The 19,534-nt window shown below is 47.2% G+C and overlaps 1 protein-coding gene and 1 pseudogene across 1 annotated transcript; one reads left to right on the forward strand and one right to left on the reverse strand.

Annotated features, from left to right (window-relative positions):
* Positions 1–1,475: 1,475 nt before the first annotated feature.
* On the reverse strand, positions 1,476–4,324 carry LOC127197907 (tetraspanin-13-like; annotated as a pseudogene).
* A 9,890-nt stretch (positions 4,325–14,214) lies between these two features.
* Rpp25 (ribonuclease P and MRP subunit p25) lies at positions 14,215–15,080 on the forward strand. The gene has a single exon (XM_051156547.1). It carries the CDS (start codon positions 14,460–14,462, stop codon positions 15,057–15,059), a length of 600 nt encoding a protein of 199 aa, XP_051012504.1. The 5' UTR covers positions 14,215–14,459; the 3' UTR covers positions 15,060–15,080.
* The last annotated feature ends 4,454 nt before the right edge of the window (positions 15,081–19,534 follow it).

Below are 19,534 nucleotides of genomic sequence, written 5' to 3' on the forward strand. Positions count from 1 at the left end.
GAGTAATACTCCATTGTGTAAACGCCCCACAATCTTTATCCATTCTTCAGCTGAAGGACGTCTACTTTTAATTTCAGCACTTGGAAGCAGAGAGGTGGAGCCCTGTGAAATCAAGGCCAACCTGGACTCTACATAGTGAGTTCCAGGACAACGAGCGAGAGCTATGTAGAGAGACTCTGTTTCAAAAACAAAACCAAGGAAAACTGAGCAAAGCAAAATGAGGAAACAAACAAACAAACAAAACATGTAAGTATGGCCAAGTGTAATTCTACAAATTTGGATTCTCAGCACCAAAGAGGCTTAGGCAGGAGAGTCGTGAGTCTGAGAACAGCCTAGGTAACTTAGCCAGCTCCTGTCTCAAACAACAAAAACAGCAGCAAAAGCCCACCCTTAAATTAGTGATCACTTGTCTGTCTTTGAATGGAATGCAAAAGCTCTTAAAATCATGTGTTGGCTAATTATAACTCTACTTGGGGGTTTTGGAGGCTGGAGTCTCCCCCCCCTCCCGCTTTTAATTTTTGTTTGTTTGTTTTGTTTTTTGAGACAGGGTTTCTCTGTGTAGCCCTGGCTGTTGTGGACTTGCTTTGTAGACCAAGCTGGCCTTCGAACTAACAGAGATCTGTCTGCCTCTGCCTACTAAGTGCTGGGATTAAAGGCATATGCCACCACCACCCAGCTTTTAATTTTTAATGTAATGTAAATTTTAATGTAATATATATACAGAGCCACAAACACCATTTCTCTCTCAATTTATGGGTAGTAGTGCATTCAAATATGTTTAGATTTGACAACTTGCTATCACAATACCACAAAATGTTATTTAAAATTTACTTTTTGACCGGCAATAGTGATACATGCCTTTATTCCCAGCAGTTGAGAGGCAGAGGCAGGTGGATCCCCATGAGCTCAAGGCCAGCCTGGTCTACAGAGCTAGTTCTAGGGCAGCCAAGGCTATACAAAGAAATCCTGTCTCAAAAATCAAAACAAAACAAAAGTTTCTTTTTAAACGTAATCAAATATCTTTTGTTACATGGGCCTTAGCCTGTGTATTGATTGCAAGTTGTTTACATATACAGTGTTTTGGACTTCAAATTATTTTAAAAAAATGAATGTCAGATTATGTAGATATATACTCTATCTTTCTGAAACTCTTTCCATTTTGAAAGTTGAAGTATCACACACCAAAACATTTCCCAAAATGCATCTCCTTTGCCTTTGACTATAAAAGTCAAAATCTAAACTGGGCGTGGTGGCACACAACTTTAATGCCAGCACTCGGGAGGCAAAGGCAGGCGGATCTCTGTGAGTTCAAGGCCAGCCTGGTCTACGAAACGAGTCCAGGACAGCCAAGGCTACACAGAGAAACCCTGTCTTGAAAATAAAACAAAACAAAGCAAACAAAAAAACAAAAAATTCAAGAACGTGAACAAGTTCAACACAAGAAAGCTTCTTTTTTTCTCATCAGAGGAAGGCACTCAGCTTGGCACGGGTTCTTTCTGGTTTCAGTATCTGTAGGTCACCCAAACACCCAGGATCTCTGTGAAACTGAAGAAGAGGTCAATGCCACCAACAAACCTCAAAACCTCTCCAACATACTCCCCGATTATGGGGCGCATGGTGAGCAATTCTGGATACTATTAGCACAGCTAGCCAGACAGGTGTCACCTGGGTTAAAACTTCGGTAGGCACAGCAGTTCAAGTTCCTTTGGATGTTATTTCCAGCGCTCGCTGTATTGTCCCAGCCAACCTCCAGCAACTGGCCCCGTCGCTCCTGATTCAGAGCTGAACAAGCAAGCACAAGATACAGAAACCAGAACGATAAATACAAGTAAGAGAATAATCATATAAAAAAAATAGCAACACCTGATGTTGTTTTACAGCTCCAATCAGCCCCACTGAGGCAATCAGAAACAGGAAGATGCCCACTGCGATGACCACACCCACCACCTGGAGAGTCCTGAGATCAGTCCAAAGCCGATGCCCCAGGCAGTAATCCCAATGAGCAGCAGGCTGACCAACACAGCTCCATCTGTAGCTGATTTCAAATGATAGCATGGGATCTGTCTCCTTCGGCTGCCCAGACTGGATACGAGGAGTGTATTTTCATAACTGTTCCTGTCCCGGCTGCTTCTGTTCCATCAGAACAGCTCTCATGGCCATGTGCTCATGGTCCACACTGTCCCATGGCGACTTCCTTCCCTTGGGGCTGGGGTTCTTTTGGTTTTTGGTTTTTTTTTGTTTTGTTTTGTTTTGGTTTGGTTTTTCGAGACAGGGTTTCTCTGTGCAGCCTTGGCTGTTCTAGACTTGCTTCGTAGACCAGGTTGCTTGACTCAACAGTGATCCACCTGCCTCTGCCTCCCGAGTGCTGGGATTAAAGGCATGCGCCACCATGCCCGGCCCAAGGGTTGGGGTTTTTTGTTTGTTTTTTGAGTTTTCAAGACAGGGTTTCAGCCAGGCTTGGTGGCACACACCTTTAGACCCAGCACTAGGGAGGCAGAGGCAGGTGGATTTCTATGAGTTTGAGGCTAGCCTGGCCTACAAAGCAAGTCCAGGAGAGCCAGAACTACAAGAGGAAATCCTGTCTTGACACAAAGAAAAAGACAGGGTTTCTTTGTGTGGTCCTGGTTGTCCTAAAATTCACTCTGTTTCTCTGTGTAGCCCTGGCTGTCTTGGAACTCACTCTGTAGACAAGGCTGTCCTGGAACTCTGAGATCCAACTGCCTCTGCCTCCTGAGTAACTAAAGGTGTTCATAACCACCGTCCACCTGAACACCTATGCTTTAAACAATAGTTTATATATTTACTTATTTATTTTAGGAAGTGGTGCCCATGCCTATGTGTGAAGTCAGTTATTTCCCAATTTGTAAGAGTGTAGAATCAAATTCAGGTCATCAGACTAGGAAACAAGCACCTTTGTCTGTTGAGCCATCTTGCCAGCCTTCATTTTTATTTGTTTTTAAAAACTAATTAATTTGATTATTGATTTTGAAACAGTATCTTTCTATGTAGCCCTGGCTGTCCTGGAACTCACTTTGTAGCCTAGGCTGGATTCAAACTTACAGAGCCTGTCTCTGCCTCCTGAGTGCTGGAGTTAAAGGGATTGGCCGTGTCTGGCATCCTCACCCCCCTCCTACATTTGGAGACACGGTCTCCTGTTGCCCAAGCAGGCGTCAAACTTGCTTTATAGCTAAGGATGACTTTGTGTTTCCGATCTTCCTGCCTCCATCTCCCAAGTACTCCAGTTATCAGACTATCCTGCCAAATGCTGCTTCCAAGTGAGTTTCTTTAAAGTTTCAAATAAAAACTGCAACTTAAGAGATACTACACTCAGTTTTACCCGGTGCTAGCTATTAAACAAAGGGCTTTCTATACACTAGCCAAACACTACACCAGAGCTACATCCACAGCCCACAACATTTATTTATTTTGTGTGTGTCTGTATTATGTGTGTATGTGTGTGTGTGTGTGTGTGTGTGTGTGTGTGTGTGTGTGTGTATTTGGGCACATGTGTGCCACAGTACTTGTGGAAGTCAGAGGATAACTTGTAGGAGACCATGCAGGTCCTAGGGGTTGAAGTCAGGTTGTCAGGCTTGGTGACAAGTGCCTTTAACCACTGGGCCATCTCACTGGCCCTTGAAAGCATTTGGAAGCAGCCAAGTTACCTATTGTGACAATAACAACACCATTTCGTTTGCCTCATTTCTGTGGTTTAGCTATGGTTCCATTACATTGTGTGACTGAAGTAGTAATTAGGACAGCCTGGGGAGGTTGAGGCTCTGAGGCGACATGGTGGGAACTCCAAAGCAAGACTAAGTCTGTACAATGTGGAAGCTGCTTTCAAACCCCTCTCTGTAGCTCATTGTTAGCGATGTTCCTCTGACTGTGTAAAGTGCCTTCCTAAAACCGTTCTCAGCACTATGTGTACTAGAAAATACAGGCGCCGTTTTCACAAAGGTGATTTGAAATACAAGAAATAAAGACAATGCATAGGCTTTCCAATAAAAGACACTTGAAGACTGAAATATTTCTTTTAGGGAAATGAGAGACAGCTGGGGGAAGTTGAAAGTGACTCAACATGAAACCAACCTGAGGCTCCTGAAGGACGGCAGAAGGAAGCTTGCTGGCTAAAAGCCCGATTAGGGTTTTCAATTTTCAATTTAATTATTATTGTGGAAGAAAGGAGACTTGTGTGCACATGAGTGGAGGATGCACTTTTTCTCTTCCCGTGGTGCAGTTCCAGGCTTGGGTGGCAAGTGCCCTTACCCACTGAGCCGTCCACCAGCCTCCTCAGAAGCTGCTTTCCAAGGACCACGCTCAGGTTCATCTTCCAGGGATGGGTGGGACAGAGTGGATCCCACCCACGCTGTCATTAGCTGGAGCCATCTATGCTGTGGTGATGGATTTTAGAGTAGTCCTTGGTTAATTTGAAAAGTTGTTTCCCTGGTTACCGCAGGCAGCAAGCATGGCTGAACCTTAGTGTGCTGGCTCTCTGGATTCGGCTCAGAATCACAGAACACAAGAAAACACAAGTAATAAGGCCTTGAGTCAGAAAGAGCCCAGAAATCAGGTTGGTGCCTTTAAGAAAGAGGGCGGTGGGGGCTGGAGCAGTGGCTCAGTGGTTAAGAGCAGTGGCTGATTCCATAGGACACCTATACACACAAAATAAATAAGGAAACCCAAAGAAAGAGGGCAGTGACCCTTGAAGGAGAGATAAACCTATTTTTGTTATGATCCCAAGTGTGGGATAGGAATGGTCTTGTGAGAACAGGTGAGGTTAATCCACTAGAAGACAAACCACCTTGTGTGGGAGCTTGATTGTTGCCAGCTGAAAAGATCTCGTGAACAGACTCTGGGAGGAGATATCTAAATGAGCCCCAAACTGGAGAGGGGGCCTATGGGGCTCCAGCTCTTGCTGAGATTCTGGGTTCTGGTTACTCCAGGTTCCAGCAGAAGAAATCCTGCTGATTACACCTGGAGAATCGTTCCTCAGAACTGATATCCTTATGGTTTTGTTATTCTTTAAATCCTCTTTTCCTGTTGTTTCGGTTAGTTAGGTTATAAGGGACATATGATTGGTTAATAAGTTCGTAATAAAATATATTGGTTAAGAAAATTGAGCCTCGGGGCTGGAGAGATGGCTCAGATGTTAAGAGCACTGGCTGCTCTTCCAAAGGTCCTGAGTTCAATTCCCAGCAACCACATGATGGCTCACAACCATCTATAATGAGATTTGGTGCCCTCTTCAGGTGTACATGCAGGCAAAACACTGTATATATGATAAATAAATAAATCTTTAAAAAAAAAAAAAAAAAAAAAGAAAATTGAGCCTATAGACCCTCTTAGCCTTTATGTCAGTGTTTGTTTTTTTAATTTTTAAGTTACATATTTTTTTTTCACAAATAGGATTTTTGGGGGGTAACTATTAAAAATCTGGATTTTAACAGGCATAGTGCTACAAGCCTTTAATCCCAACACTCTGGAGGCAGAGTTCAAAGCCAGCCTGCTCTATATAGTAAGTCCCAGGCCAGCCTGAGCTGCATAGTAAGACTCTGTCTCAAAAACAAACAAACAAACAAATATAACAACAAAAAAAACTAAAGAGAGGAAGAAAGGTCTCATGTAGGTCACAAGACTCCCTTCCTCTGACTCAAGGCCCATCTCTCACAGCTCAGAGTGTTACTGTCATTGTATGAAATCTTCCTAGGGCTATGGATACTCAGGAAGTGACTTCTGTGTGCTTTGACAACTGGTACCTGTTTATATAATTTACTGCCAGTCAATTAGAAGGTAGTTTGCTATGAATCATCCTCCTTTTATGAGGAAGGAAGATCCATTGGCAACTCTGAGTAGTGAACACCAGATCCCAGTATAGACAGACAGTTGGGAGCCACCATGTGGTTGCTGGGAATTGAACTCAGGACCTCTGGAAAAGCAGACAGTGCTCTTAACCACTGAGCCACCTCTCCAGCCCTCAGATCTTATTTTTTTTGAGCCAGGATCTCCTACAATCAGGAGTTGGATGCTTTGTTTAGATTACCTAGAAAGAGATCCACCCATCTATTCTCTGCCAGTCCTCCATCCTGCACTTGTCACTGTGTTCGGCTTTCATGTGTGTGCTGGGTCCTCTCATTTACACAGCTAGTGCTTTGCCTAAGAGCCACCTTCCCAGTACCCAGCATTGTGTTCTTCAATTCTGTTTTCAGCTCTGCTGTTGTGTATTTTACTATTACATGCAAATTAAAACATTACTATGAACATTGCTCCAAAATTTGACTCTTTTTACACTAATTAAACAATAAGTAGTCAAGACCATCTAAACCATTCCTGAAAGACCTGGCACATGCATGAATCTCAGAGTTTGTTCTATAGATGTCCTTCCTCGATGCATGCACAGGATACTGGGCTGCAGGACACCTGGGCCCCTCAACCTCCACTCAACGCTGCTGGCAACCCACAGGAGGTAAAGGCAGATGAATCTCTGCGTTTGAGGATGGCCTGGTCTACAAAGGGAGTTTCAGAACAGCCAGGACTACCTACATAGATGTACTTACTGCCAAGCCTGATTATCTGAGTTTGATTATAAGGTCCCACATGGCATGGCCAGTTCACTCTCTCTCTCTCTCTCTCTCTCTCTCTCTCTCTCTCTCTCTCTCTCTCTCTCTCTCTTTCTCTCTCACACACACACACACACACACACACACAAAATAAACTAAAGTTTAAAATATTTTTATTGTCGGGTGTGGTGCTGCACGCCTGTAACCCCAGCACTCAGGAGGCAGAGGCAGGCGCATCACTGTGAGTTGGAGGCCAGCCTAGTCTATAAAGTGAGTGCAGGACAGCCAAGGCTACACAGAGAAACCCTGCCTCAAAAAACTTTAAAAAAAATAAATAAATAAAAATAAAATATATATATATATCAAGAAAAAGTAGCGTTTACTCCTTCTCCCCAGGAGCTGGGGGCAAAGCTTTGTGATGTGAAGGGAATGTGACAAAAGCTAGCTATGACAGCCAAGGCTGGATCATAAAATGCCCTGTACTGAAAGCCTGGCTCTTACTGTCTTATCAGCTCTTCACCCTTGGCAGTCAGGCATGCTGTCAGAAGCCCAAGGCAATGCATGCAGAAAACTACTTCCCTCTGTGCAAGTTGGAAGCTTCCATCCCTCAGCACCAGCCAACAGCCTTAAGCAGCACTTAGATTGTCACAGCTTCCAGCCTTGGCGCCTCCTAGCTGAAATCTCAGATGTCACCGAGAAAAGATAGGCCACCCTCACTGTGCACGGCCTAAATTCCCAGACCACAGAATCTGAGAGTGTAACAGATGGCTGTTTTACACAGCCAAAATCTGAACAACATAGCCTTTCTAGTTTGTTTCACTTCCCTGAAATGTTATCAAGGTAAAAGTAACAAGTAACAATTGCAAACATAAACTGGCCAGTGATGCAAAGTAACAATTGCAAATATGAACACAGCAGTGGTGCCAAACACCTTTATTTTTTGTTTGTTTGTTTGTTTTCGAGACAGGGTTTCTCTGTGTAGCCTTGGCTGTCCTGGATTCACTTTGTAGACCAAACTGGCCTCGAACTCACAGTGATCCTCCTGCCTCTGCCTCTCAAGGGCTGAGATTAAAGGGGTTCGCTACCATGCCCGGCCTACCACACACCTTTAATCCCAGCACTGGGAAGATCTCTGAGTTCAAGACCAGCCTGGTCGACGGAGTTCCAGGGCAGTCAGGACTACATACAAGAGAGACCTTGCCTCTGTCACCACCCCCCACCAAAAAAAACAAACAAACAAACAAAAAACCTTGACGGGAGGCAGAGGCTGCCAGATCACTGTGAGTTCGAGGCCAGCCTGGTCTACAAAGTGAGTCCAGGACAGCCAAGGCTACACAGAGAAACCCTGTCTCAAAAAAACAAAAACAAAAACCTTGAATTTTTGGTTTCTTTTCTAGAAATACTTAACTTACCTGCTCCTCAGGCAAATGATTTATCCCTGAGCCGCTCATCTGCAATTCAGGGCTGAATTTGACTTACCCCCAACCCCAGTGAAGATCTGTTGCTGCTGCAGAACAGCTGCTTTCTGGGCAGAAGTTCTGCTGCCCCATCCCCAAGGAAAGAACGAGAGGAGCTGGCAACATCCAATCATAACTCGGGGAGCGCGGGGCTCCTTCAGCCGTAGAGTACTTGCCTAGTATGTGACGCCACAGGCTTGATTCCCCAGCAACACAAGAAAAAGAAAAGCAACAATTGAGAAAGAGTGGGTGGGAAAATGGTACGAGCCGGAGGATGGGAGAACAATATAAGATGCTATGTTCTGGGTATGACACAGCCATTGCAACGATGAGCATCCTGCAGCTGTGCCCACGTGTGTAAAAAAGAGAGGGCTCATGAGACAGCTCAGCAGGTGTTCTGGTTTGCTGTTGCTGTGATAAGCACCATGACCTAGAGCCACTTGCAGAGGAAAAAGTGGATGTATTTGCCTTGTGTGTCTGGATCACAGTTCATCACTGAGGAAAGTCATGGAAGGCAATACAGCAGGAAGGAAGGCAGGGACCACGGAGGCCAGGATGCTGCTTTTTGGCTTGCTCCCCATAGCTTGCTTAGCTTACTACCTCACCCGGCCGGGCACCACCCACGGTGGGCTGTGCCTTCCCACATCAATCATTAATTAACAAATGCCCCCCCCCCACAGACCAAGGTGACGAAGGCAGTCTCCCGGTGACTCTAGGTTCTGACAAGCTGACAAAAGCTAACCAGCACAGTGGGTAATGGCATTCACTGAGCCTGAGCTGGATCCCTAGGACCTACATGATCAAGGGACAGAATTGATGCTCATGGGTTGTCGGCTGGCCTCCACAAAAGTGTAGTCATACATGCAAACACCACAAAACACACACACACACACACACCAAAATGTAACTTAAAAAACAAAAACAGGGCGCTGGGTGGTTGTGATGCACACCTTTAATCCCAGCACTCACAGGCAGAGGCAGGTGGATTTCTGTGAGTTCAAGGCCAGCCTGGTCTACAAAGAGAGTCCAGGACAGCCAAGGTTACACAGAAAGACCCTATCTCAAACAAACAAACAAACAAACAAACAAACAAAACCAAAACCAAAAAAAAGCATAGCCAAGAACAAAAATACTGGCCAGGCGTGGTGGTGCATGTCTTTAATCCCAGCACTCGGGAGGTAGAGGCAGTAGGATTGCTGTGAGTTCAAGGCCAGCCTGGTCTACAAAGTGAGTCTAGGACAGCCAAGGCTACACAAAGAAACCCTGTCTCAAACCACCACCCCCCAAAAAAAAGAAAACAAAAAGAAGAAAAATATACTAGGGCAGCCGGTTGGTTCCCAAGTTAAGGGCACACACGCTGTGGAAGTCTGGCAACCTGAGTCAGATTGTTAGAACCCTGGAACCCATTAAAGGTGAAAGGACAGAAGCACCTCCACAGTGGTCCTCCGGCCTCCACAGGCACACACATCATGCCGTGCACATTCACTGAATAATAGCAAATCGAAAATCTAAAACCAAACCATCTATATCTGTCCTGAGGCGGGGTTACCGGGCAGATCATCAATCAGCAAGCGTGGGACATTTGGGGCCAGAGAGAATTCTCCCAGGAATTCTGCAAACAAAAACATGTTCTTTTCTACTGTAAAATAGGCTGTCTGCCAGAATGGGTCAAGGTGCTTGGTGCTTTTCTCCAGAACAGTAGGTTTGATTAAACTTCATTTTTCACTCAAGAGAAAGAAATACAATTAATTACCTGCTGGTGACTGGGGACGCTCACTGTCATAAAGCGAATCTGAACAAGTATCTTCCTGAACTGGGAGGAACCCAGCTTCATCTAGCTTGCTTTGGGATTCAGTTCCGGGATGGCAGGCTGCAAGATGAGGATGTCGGGGATGGTTTATGAAAGAGCTGTTTCCACTCTCAGTATCCAAGAGACAGGGGCAACTGCAATGAAGAGAGGTGACCTCCATGAGGGAGACTTTTTCTTTTTTATTTGCAGGTGTCTTCCCAGTACACCAGACCCTAAGGGTCTGTGTAGCAGTGAAATGACATTGTTAATCACGAGCCTGACTCCACAGGCTGTGAAGGAGAACGCTATACACAGAGCATTCAGAAAAGCTGAGTCTGCCACTCTCCATTGAAACGAAGCAGAAAATGTTCAATCATGCAATCAAAAATAAAAGCACTGGGCCAGCATTCCAGGCCATAAACAGCAGCTGGGCCCAAGCTCCAGGTGCCCAGTGGAGCCAGGCACCCTGCTAGGCCTTACCTTCTTACTCCCCTCCACTGCCCTAAAGGAAAAAAAAAATTTAAGGCTTACTTGCTTATAAGCTCCACTGTTCCATAGCTAATCCTTGAGTCAAGGATGCAGTCTATCTGAAAAGCAGAGCATCCAGGCCTCCAGCTAGGATTATAACATAGGGCAGATCTAAGAGGTAGGCAGTGTAATTGTTTCCTTTTGGGGTTTTGGTTTACATTTTTGTTTGTTTTTAAAGATAGATTTGTTATTTATTTATTTATTTATTATGTGGTATTTGGCCTGCCTGTAACACCTGCAGGCCAGAAGAGGGCACCAGATCTCATTATAAATGTTTGTGAGCCATCATGTGGTTGCTGGGAATTGAAATCAGGACCTTTGGTGAACCATCTCTCCAGCCCCATGTTTTTGTTTTTCAAGACAGGGTTTCTTTGTATAGTCCTGGCTGTTCTGGAACTCACTCTGTAGACCAGACTGGCCTTGAACTCACAGGGACCCACCTGCCTCTGCCTCCTTAGTGCTGGGATTCAAGGTGTACACTACCACACCTGGCTGCTTTTATTTATTTATTCATTTATTTATTTATTTTGGTTTTTCCAGACAGGGTCTCTCTGTGTAGCCTTGGCTGTCCTGGACCCACTTTGTAGACCAGGCTGGGCTTGAACTCACAGTACTCCACCTGCCTCTGTCTACCGAGTGCTGGGATTATAGGCGTGCACCACCACACCCGGCTTTTAATTTCTTTTTTCGAGACAGGGTCTTTTTTGTTTGTTTGTTTGTTTTTAATAGCGCTGGCTGCCCTGTGCTTGCTTTGTAGACCAGGCTGGCCCCCAACTCACAGAGATCTGTCTGCCTCTGCGTCCGGAGTGCTGAGATTAAAGACGTGTGCCACCACGCCCAGCTTTCAATTAAAAAAAAATTAAAATATTAAAATGTGGCCTAGGATGGCTGGAATTTGCTATATTGCTAAGAAAAACCTTAGGCTTCTGATTCTCCTAACTCCACCTTCTTAGTGGGTGGATTACAAGCACGCACCAACACGCCTAGTTTCTGTGGAGCTGGGGAATCAAACCTAGGGCGTTCTGCATGCTAGGCAGCACTCGGACCAACCGAATTACATTCCCACCCCTCCTTCTGCAATTAAAAACTTTTATTTTAATCACAACTTATGAAAAGTAGTATCAGCTAATATGTCCGAAGAACTCAGGAGCACAGCAGGCCAAGTTACTATAATTATGCTCCTTTTACAGGTGACAAACCAAGGCACAAGGGTTAAGTCAATTGTCCAAGGTCACAAGAGGCAGAAAGAGGCTAACAAGGCTTGGCCTGCCAGGTCAGTACCTCAATTACACAGGCTCTTCCAAGACTTTAGGATGGCTTAATTTCCTATTCGTATTTTGTAATCCTTTGCTTAAAGAGAGCAACAAAATCTGGATGTAGCTGCAGAGGTAACAGATGCCAGTGTGCAGTTTCCTTGTAGGTATTTAAAAATTCATTTACATATGCAAACGTATCTGCAGGGTTTGGCGGGCACCCAGCTTTTTCAGTTATATGGTCCTGACTGCTTTTTCTAACCATGATGTCGTCGTGTGCAGCAAAGATAGTACCTTTATTTACCCACTTTCCCCAAATTGAACCTTCTCTTTGCTCCCTCGGTCGTCTGTCCCTTTCCGGAAGGTTCCTACCCATTTCGCTTTCTCCTTTGGCCTTCTTCCCATCCTAGTTTCTCTCCTTACATACCCCTTCCTCTTCATCCTCACTTCTTATTCCTCTTCCTTCTAGCCTCCCGCGTTTCTCCCTTCTCTCTCACCACGGTTTCTTCACGACCCAACCGGTTTCTTCAGCTCACCGCCGCTCTGCCAGTTCCCGGCAGCGGTTACCGCGCTGTCCCCGCAGCCTTTTCACCACCACCTCCCCCGCTGCAACCCCTCCCCGGTCGGGAGGGAGCGCACAGCCGGCAGGCGACCGAGCGAGCTGACAGCGTAATGAATGGCTTCAGCTGTAATTAGCGACCCCGCGGCTAATCACGATGTGCATTTACATTTTAAGTGCTGCAGAGGGAGCGAGGAAAGGAAGCGCGGGCGGAGAAAGCAGGCCTTTTCTGTGTTCTCCCGCCACAGACTCGGGAATAAAGTGAATGGGGGAGTCTTTGGCAGAGAGTGGTGGTACGGGGGGGGGGGGTGTCTTTGAAGGCCAGCTTGGGTAGAGGCGTTAACCACCCAATCCTCATGGAATAAACCCGCAGCTCCCAGGATGCTGTCCACATCCCCCCCAAGTTGTTTAGCCCAGGCTTGTATACTCCCAGGGACACAGGGCTCGCATCTTTTTTAACCAGCACATTCCTACACAGCTTCTAGTCTTTCTGGAACTTTTCCTCCGGCCAATCCAAAATTGCCGGCTTCAAGTCCCACCACTTGCCCAAGTCCACTGCAGTCTTCGTGTCTTCCCAAGGCTTTGCCTCCAGAACCTGCTCCCCCACCCCTGCTGGGAATCCTGCAAGAGTTGGGTGCAGGCCAGAGTTCCAGTTCCAGGCACACTCCTAGGGCGTGAGCAGGAGATTAAAGTCAGTCAGTCACTCACACTTGAGTTCAAAAAAGTCCACTGCAGCCACCCACCAAGAAAAGATGAGATAGATATAAACCCGGTGTTCTGAGCTGCGGGGTCGAGAACTGTCACAGATAGCTAAGAGGAAGAAGAGAGCAGGGGAGCCTTACCCCTAGTCTGAAGTCCAGGAACCATCTTGCCTAGCATACTGATACTTTCAGGGTCAGCTGCTCGCTAGAGCCCTCCGCGCTTCTAACAGGTCTGTCTGGCTCCCTGCATTCTGCGGAAAGCCGGTTTGGAGACTGAGGGCATGGTTTCAGGCCAGGGTTAGAAGGATCTTTCCGCCTATCAGTCCTTTGTCCCCAGCTAGCCTCATCTCACCTCCCAGCAGAGCCCCAAGCCCTCCTTAGATTCTGTGGAGTTTCCAGAGTGTCCAGGTACCTGGTACTCTCAATAATCCCTAAAGGCATCCGTCCAGCCTCCCATCTCTTAAACCCCGCCTTCTTTCAGTTTCCTTTTAGCAAAATCAACCTTCTGGATTTCTAGGGGCCAAAGCAGACTGGCAAGGAATTCTGCCTGAGATTGGAAGTGAGGAATCTGCTTTAGCAGGGCCGGAGCCGGGCACATAAAAATGCATCCAGCTCTAATAAAGGATTTTCAGGCATGAATATGAGAACTTAAGCCTTAGCGTGGTCCTCAAAGCGAGTACAGGACAGCCAAGGCGCAGAGAAACCCTGTCTCGAAAACAAACAAACAAAACTTAAGCCTTGGAAAAATGGTCTCCTTCTCTTTCCCCATTCACTTTAGGCGGGCTCCGCGCATCACTTCCTGCCTTTTAGGGGGTTGGGGGGTGGGTGGGTGCCGGGAACCTGGAGATCTGGTCAAGAGAGGGGAAGGCTGAAACTACGTCTCTCTTAGCAACTACACAAGGATCGTGCCACGACGTAGCGGTCTGAGCCCAGGGAAGGCGCGGCGCGTAGCCGCAGCCAACGCCTCCCACGCTCTGCTGACCATGCACTGTCCTTGAGGCAAGAATATAGGAAGAGGAAGGGAGGAAGGTTCCTGGAGAGCTGGAGGAGCGAGGCCCCAAGAGGAGGTTCGGAAATCTCTTACCTAGGAGGGGTCTAGGGATGCCCTTGAGTTGGAACCCTACCAGGCTCGGGGGCCAAGCTTGAATTGACCTTTGCAACTCCAGCGTAGATTTTTATTTAGGTTGCTCCTGCATGAGGGCTGGTTCAGGGAGAACTGATGGTGACTTTGGAGAACTTCGCCTCCCAAATCACCCCTGGCGCTGTGACCGCAGCCGCTAAGCACCAGCGCCTGATCCCAAAGGCTGGAGGGGCTGGGACTCGGACATGTCACGCAGAGTTGGGGCGGGGCCTGGACTAAGGGGCGGGGCTTCTCCGGTTCCCAGGCGGAGCTTTTGCTAAAGGCGCGGAGCACAAGGCGCTGAGGGCACAGAGTGATCAGTACTACCCCGTAGAAGTCTGAGCTGAAGACTGCGCGTTCCCAGCCCACCCTCCAGCTTCCACTCGGTGCCGGCGTCCCAACCCCTGCCCAGCCCTCGCCCGGAGCAACCTGCGGCCATGCAATCCCGGGCTTGAGGTGGCCCCATGGCAAAACCTGCGATCCCAGCGACGACGGCGCATGGAGAACTTCCGTAAGGTGCGCTCGGAGGAGGCGCCGGCGGGGGAAGGTGATGAGGGTGGCAGTTCGAGCTCTGGCCCTTTCTCAGATCTGGCGCCCGGCGCTGTACACATGCGGGTCAAGGAGGGCAGTAAGATCCGCAACCTGCTGGCCTTCGCCACCACCAGCATGGCGCAGCCAGCCACGCGCGCCATCGTCTTCAGCGGCTGCGGCCGGGCCACCACCAAGACCGTCACGTGCGCCGAGATCCTCAAGCGCCGCCTGGCGGGCTTACACCAGGTCACGCGGCTGCGCTACCGGAGCGTGCGCGAGGTGTGGCAGAGCCTCCCGCCTGGGCCCACGCGGGGTCAGACACCTGGCGATCCGGCCGCCAGTCTCAGTGTACTTAAGAATGTACCGAGCCTCGCCATACTACTTTCAAAGGACGCACTGGATCCACGACAACTTGGCTACCAGCCTCCGAACCTCAGTCCTAGTCCTTCGTCCCCTCCTACGGTGTCGACGTTCAAGAGGAGCCTGGGTGACTCTGCTGCGGGAGAAGGCACTGCTAAGCGGTCTTTGCCTGAGCCAGAGCCTAAGAATGAGGAGCAGACTGCCTGAGCACTCCTGGCCCTGAGCCACCTAGACACACTGGATCTTATATCCTCAGCACCCTTACATCTATATGAACCTTTCATATCTGGGCTTTAAGGTCCTCAGAATGTCAACGCGGATCCCAGAGCGACCGGAGAGGGAGCTCAGGAATGACAAGAAAGGATCCCCGAAGTCCAAGGAAACTTTGTGGGGCTTGTGGGGCGTGTTGCCAGAAGCCACGGAACTCCACCCACACCTTTTTTTTTAAAGGCCGTACTAGGATCTTTCTTAGGGACCTGTGGTGGGTAGTGGGACTCTTGAGCCTTCTTGGGGACCCAGTTGTTAAAAACACCCAGCATGCATGAAGGCTGATTGTTGAGGCTCTTGAAGTCATTCTTGCTGTTCACCGAGAGCAGGAGCTGTAAAGCTGATTCCTTGAGCGTGGCCGAGTTGAAAATGTCGGGACCCTTATTCTTCCCACCCACCTCCTAGCAATTCCCTTTTAGCTTTCTTTCCTCTTAGCATCCCCCCCCCCCCACGCCTTCGCCCCCTTTGCATGGTGGCAGAGAGAGGACCCAGGACAAAACTTGCCATGCCGCCTCCTCTGAGTCCTGCTGGAGTCTTGCTTCCAATAAAACAAACATGAAAATGGCTCCGTCCCCAGTTTTGTTCTATTTTATTTTTCCTTAGCCACTCGCCTGTGCAGAGACCTCTTTGGCGTGCTTGCCTGCAGTCCTATTAGCCTTTGGAGTCTTCAAGGTCAGACACAGAGACTGGGCAGCGTCAAAATGTCGGAAGAGGGACTTGTGGTAGAGTGGGCGGCGGTCTGTGTCCCTGTTGCATCCCCACAAAGGGAGAGAAAGCAGTATCCCTGCTTTTCTGGAAGGGGAGAGAGAGAGAGAGAGAGCACTGATGAGCTGGAGGCGGCAGCCTGCCAAGGCTGGCAGACCATGCTAAGGTTCTAACCTTGCACCCTCCTCCGCGTACTTGCCCAGAAGGCAGGCACAAAGCCCCATGAGGAGGAGCTCCCCTTCACTGCCCTCTCTCTGCAAAAGGACAGCACACCCTTGGGAGAGGGGGAGGAGGGAAACAGCACAAATCCACTGCTGGAAATTACTATTCAGCAGAGAAGCCTGGGCTGTGAATCACTGCAGGCTCCCTGATAAGCTGCTGCCTCCAGCCCTGCACAGCTGTGTGTTGAGAGATAACAGCCTCAGATGCCTCTCAGCCCAAATCCAAGTCTGAAGGGGGTGGGGGTATGCTGCGTGCTGGAAGGCCCGGAGCTGTGCAGCATGCAGCTCAGGATCTTCAGAGCAGACACCACCCCCATGGAACTTAGCACCTCTGGAAAGGAGATGGGAGAGAATACATTTGTAAGGCACTTTGCTTGCAGAACCTTGAAATAAATCCTGCTGGCGAGGACATGGGTTTCTGCAGCTGATGGAGGGGCTCCTTGGGGAGGCCTCTTCTCTCCTTTCTATATCTCTGCTTGTGTTTTGGATCACTGAGTCCCGTCATCCAGACTGTCATTCACTGCCCTGCACCACCACCACCCTCCTGATTGATTGATTGACTGATTGATTTTTAGAGGAGGTCTTGCTGTGTAGTGCAGGCTGGCCAGAAAGTGGTCCTCCTGCCCCAGCCTCCTGAGTGCTGGGATTACAGGTGTGCCGTTAATCCAGCTCTTGAGGAATTTCTAGGGAGGGCCGAGGCATTTAGTCGGGTTTGTTGGTCCCGCTCAGAGATGGAGCAAGAAGCATGGAAATAATGAAAACTGGCCTGGGGATGTAATTCGGCTCATGGGATATTTGCCTAGCATGCGTAAAGTCTCATTTTTCAGCTCCCAGCACCATATAAGCTTGTGATGGTGGCATATGCCTGTAATACCAGAATCTAGAGGTGAAGGTAGGAGGTGTAAAAACATAAACTCAAGGATTTCTCTCTTCCCTTTTCTCTATATTTCTTAAGGAGAAAGGGATTAAAAAGAAAGGAGACGGGTGTGATTGCGCATGCCTTTAATCCCAGCACTCGGGAGGCAGAGGCAGGTGGATTGCTGTGAGTTCGAGACCAGCCTGGTCTGCAAAGTGAGTTCAGGATAGCCAAGGCTAACACAGAGAGACCTTGTCTCCAAAAACAAAAGAAAGAAAGAAAGAAAGGGCTAGGAGGTGGTGACGAACGCCTTTAATCCAAGCACTTGGAAAGAAAGAAAGAAGAATATAGGGTATTGAATCTGTGTTTCAACTTAGAGCTTTAACTGTTATTCTCCAATAAGGTTATTTTTGGTTACATTGGTATAGAATTCTGAATATAGATATAAATGTAAAAGTAATGTTGATACACATATATGCATGTTTCAACTCTTGTATAAGGTATTAGACCTTCACAACTCATTTAGAAATGCAAGGTTTATTCCCAGTCTTTTAAGGCTGTTATTACGAACTATCTGGCATAATTAAGTAATACAAGATAATGTTAGTCAGTCAAATTCATGATCCTGCCAGATACTAGTCTAGCACAGAAATATGCGTCCTATGTTAAATAGATAGTAAATAGTTAGAATAAGCAAAATTTGCCTGTTCAAATTTAAGACAGATAGATAATGATTCTAGAGACTTACAGAATACTGCATTTAAGATGTTTTTATTATTTTAAGGCCTCTTCACCAATAAGATATGTCAACTAGCAGCACCTCAACCTACCTCAAAGAAGATGATGACCATTGAAGAATTTCCATCAATAGATAGCTTCAAATATGGCAAGCTAGCCAATGGGCAAATGCCCCCATTCAACCACAGACAGAATGCTGTCTGAAAGTAGACAAGACTTGGATGCAGGCTAAGTTGACTCCCTCCCTCTGCCAAGGCGGGGTAAGTAGGTCCTTTATAGTTCCTGCTTCCTAAATATGGGCCAGAAGGCTGAAGATGATGCTCCAACAAGATAACAAGATTTTTGGGTGACTGTCCAGGCAGCAAACTGTCTGAAATTTTTTTTTTTGTATTGGAAGTGGCTTGCCTGTACTTCCTATACACTTAGGAAAAAACCAAAAATAAAAAATACCAAAAAAAAAACAAAAAACAAAAACCCAAACAAACAAAAAATAATAAATAAAAAATAATCATTATAGGCTTTTAACTATTTTTATTTTCTACAATAGTAGGCTAGCAAAAAAAATTTTTTTTTAATGCTTTTTAAAATGAAAAAGTAAGCCAGGCAGGGGCAGTATACTCTCTCTTTTTTTTTTTTTCCGAGACAGGCTTTTCTTTGTGTAGCCTTGGTTGTCCTGGACTCACTTGGTAGACCAGGCTGGCCTCGAACTCCCATGGATCCACCTGCCTCTCCCTCCCAAGTGCTGGGATTAAAGGCATGTGCCACTGTGCCTGTCTCTAGCACACATCTTTAATCCCAGCATCGGGGAGGGAGAGACATGCAGATCTCTGAGTTCGAGGCCAGCCTGGTCTACAGAGTGAGTTCTAGCACAGCCAGGGCTACACGGAGAACCCTTGTCTTGGGGGAGGGTGAGATGTGGGTTGAAAAGAACCATTGGAGCTTGAAAGCTACAGAGAGGTAAGAGCTGAAATTCTGGGCATGGGCATTGAGACGGGGCATGCCTTAGAGCTGTCAAGACTAAGCATCTCACTACCATTCAAGGCAGCATAAAGTGAGCCTTCTGAGCATTGATCCTGGCCTGCCTTTCCAGCATTCCAGGAGTGACACCCTCTTAAGGACCAAACGGGGGAGGGGGAGGGGGAGAGGACAGTAGCATTCCATAGGCTTCAGGAGCTGCCGTATATTGGGCATAAATGTGGCAAAGTGTATTCACTTTCTAGAGAAGACGCCCAGATACATGCTCACCTTCAACCTTTGCCTTCTATTTTCCCAACCTCATTACTTGACCCAGTTTTTGTCATCGTTCTAACCAACTGGGACAATCTAATCCCCTTTATTTCACTTGGATATTAGAATACATACAAGTGTCAGACGGGAGTAACTGAAGAAGGTGTGGGTGGAGGGCAGAGGGGGCTAGAGAGATGGCTCAGTGGTTAAGAGCACCACCTGCTCTTCCAAAGGTCCTGAGTTCAATTCCCAGCAACCACATGGTGGCTCACAACCATCTATAATGTAACCTGGTGCCCTCTTCTGGCCTGCAGGTAAACAAGCAGACAACGCTGTATAATAAAATAAATCTTTTTTTTTTTTTAAAGTTTTCTTTAATAATATATAGGGCTGAGAAGGTGGCTCAGCATGTAAGAGCACGTCCTGCTGCTATAGAGGACCTGGGTTCAGATCCCAGCACCTGCGTGGCAGTTTACAAACCATCCTTAACCCCAGTTCCAGGGGATCTAGTGCCATCTTTTGGCTTCCATGGGTATCATGCATGCTCACAATGTACTTATATGCAGGCAAAACACTCACATACCTAAAATAAATACAAATAAATGTATTAAGATAAAATTTAAATGAAAGAGTTGGAGAGAGAGGAAGGAAATAAACTTCTGCCACAG

The sequence above is a fragment of the Acomys russatus genome, chromosome 14, assembly GCF_903995435.1.
Source record: "Acomys russatus chromosome 14, mAcoRus1.1, whole genome shotgun sequence".
NCBI lineage: Eukaryota > Metazoa > Chordata > Mammalia > Rodentia > Muridae > Acomys > Acomys russatus.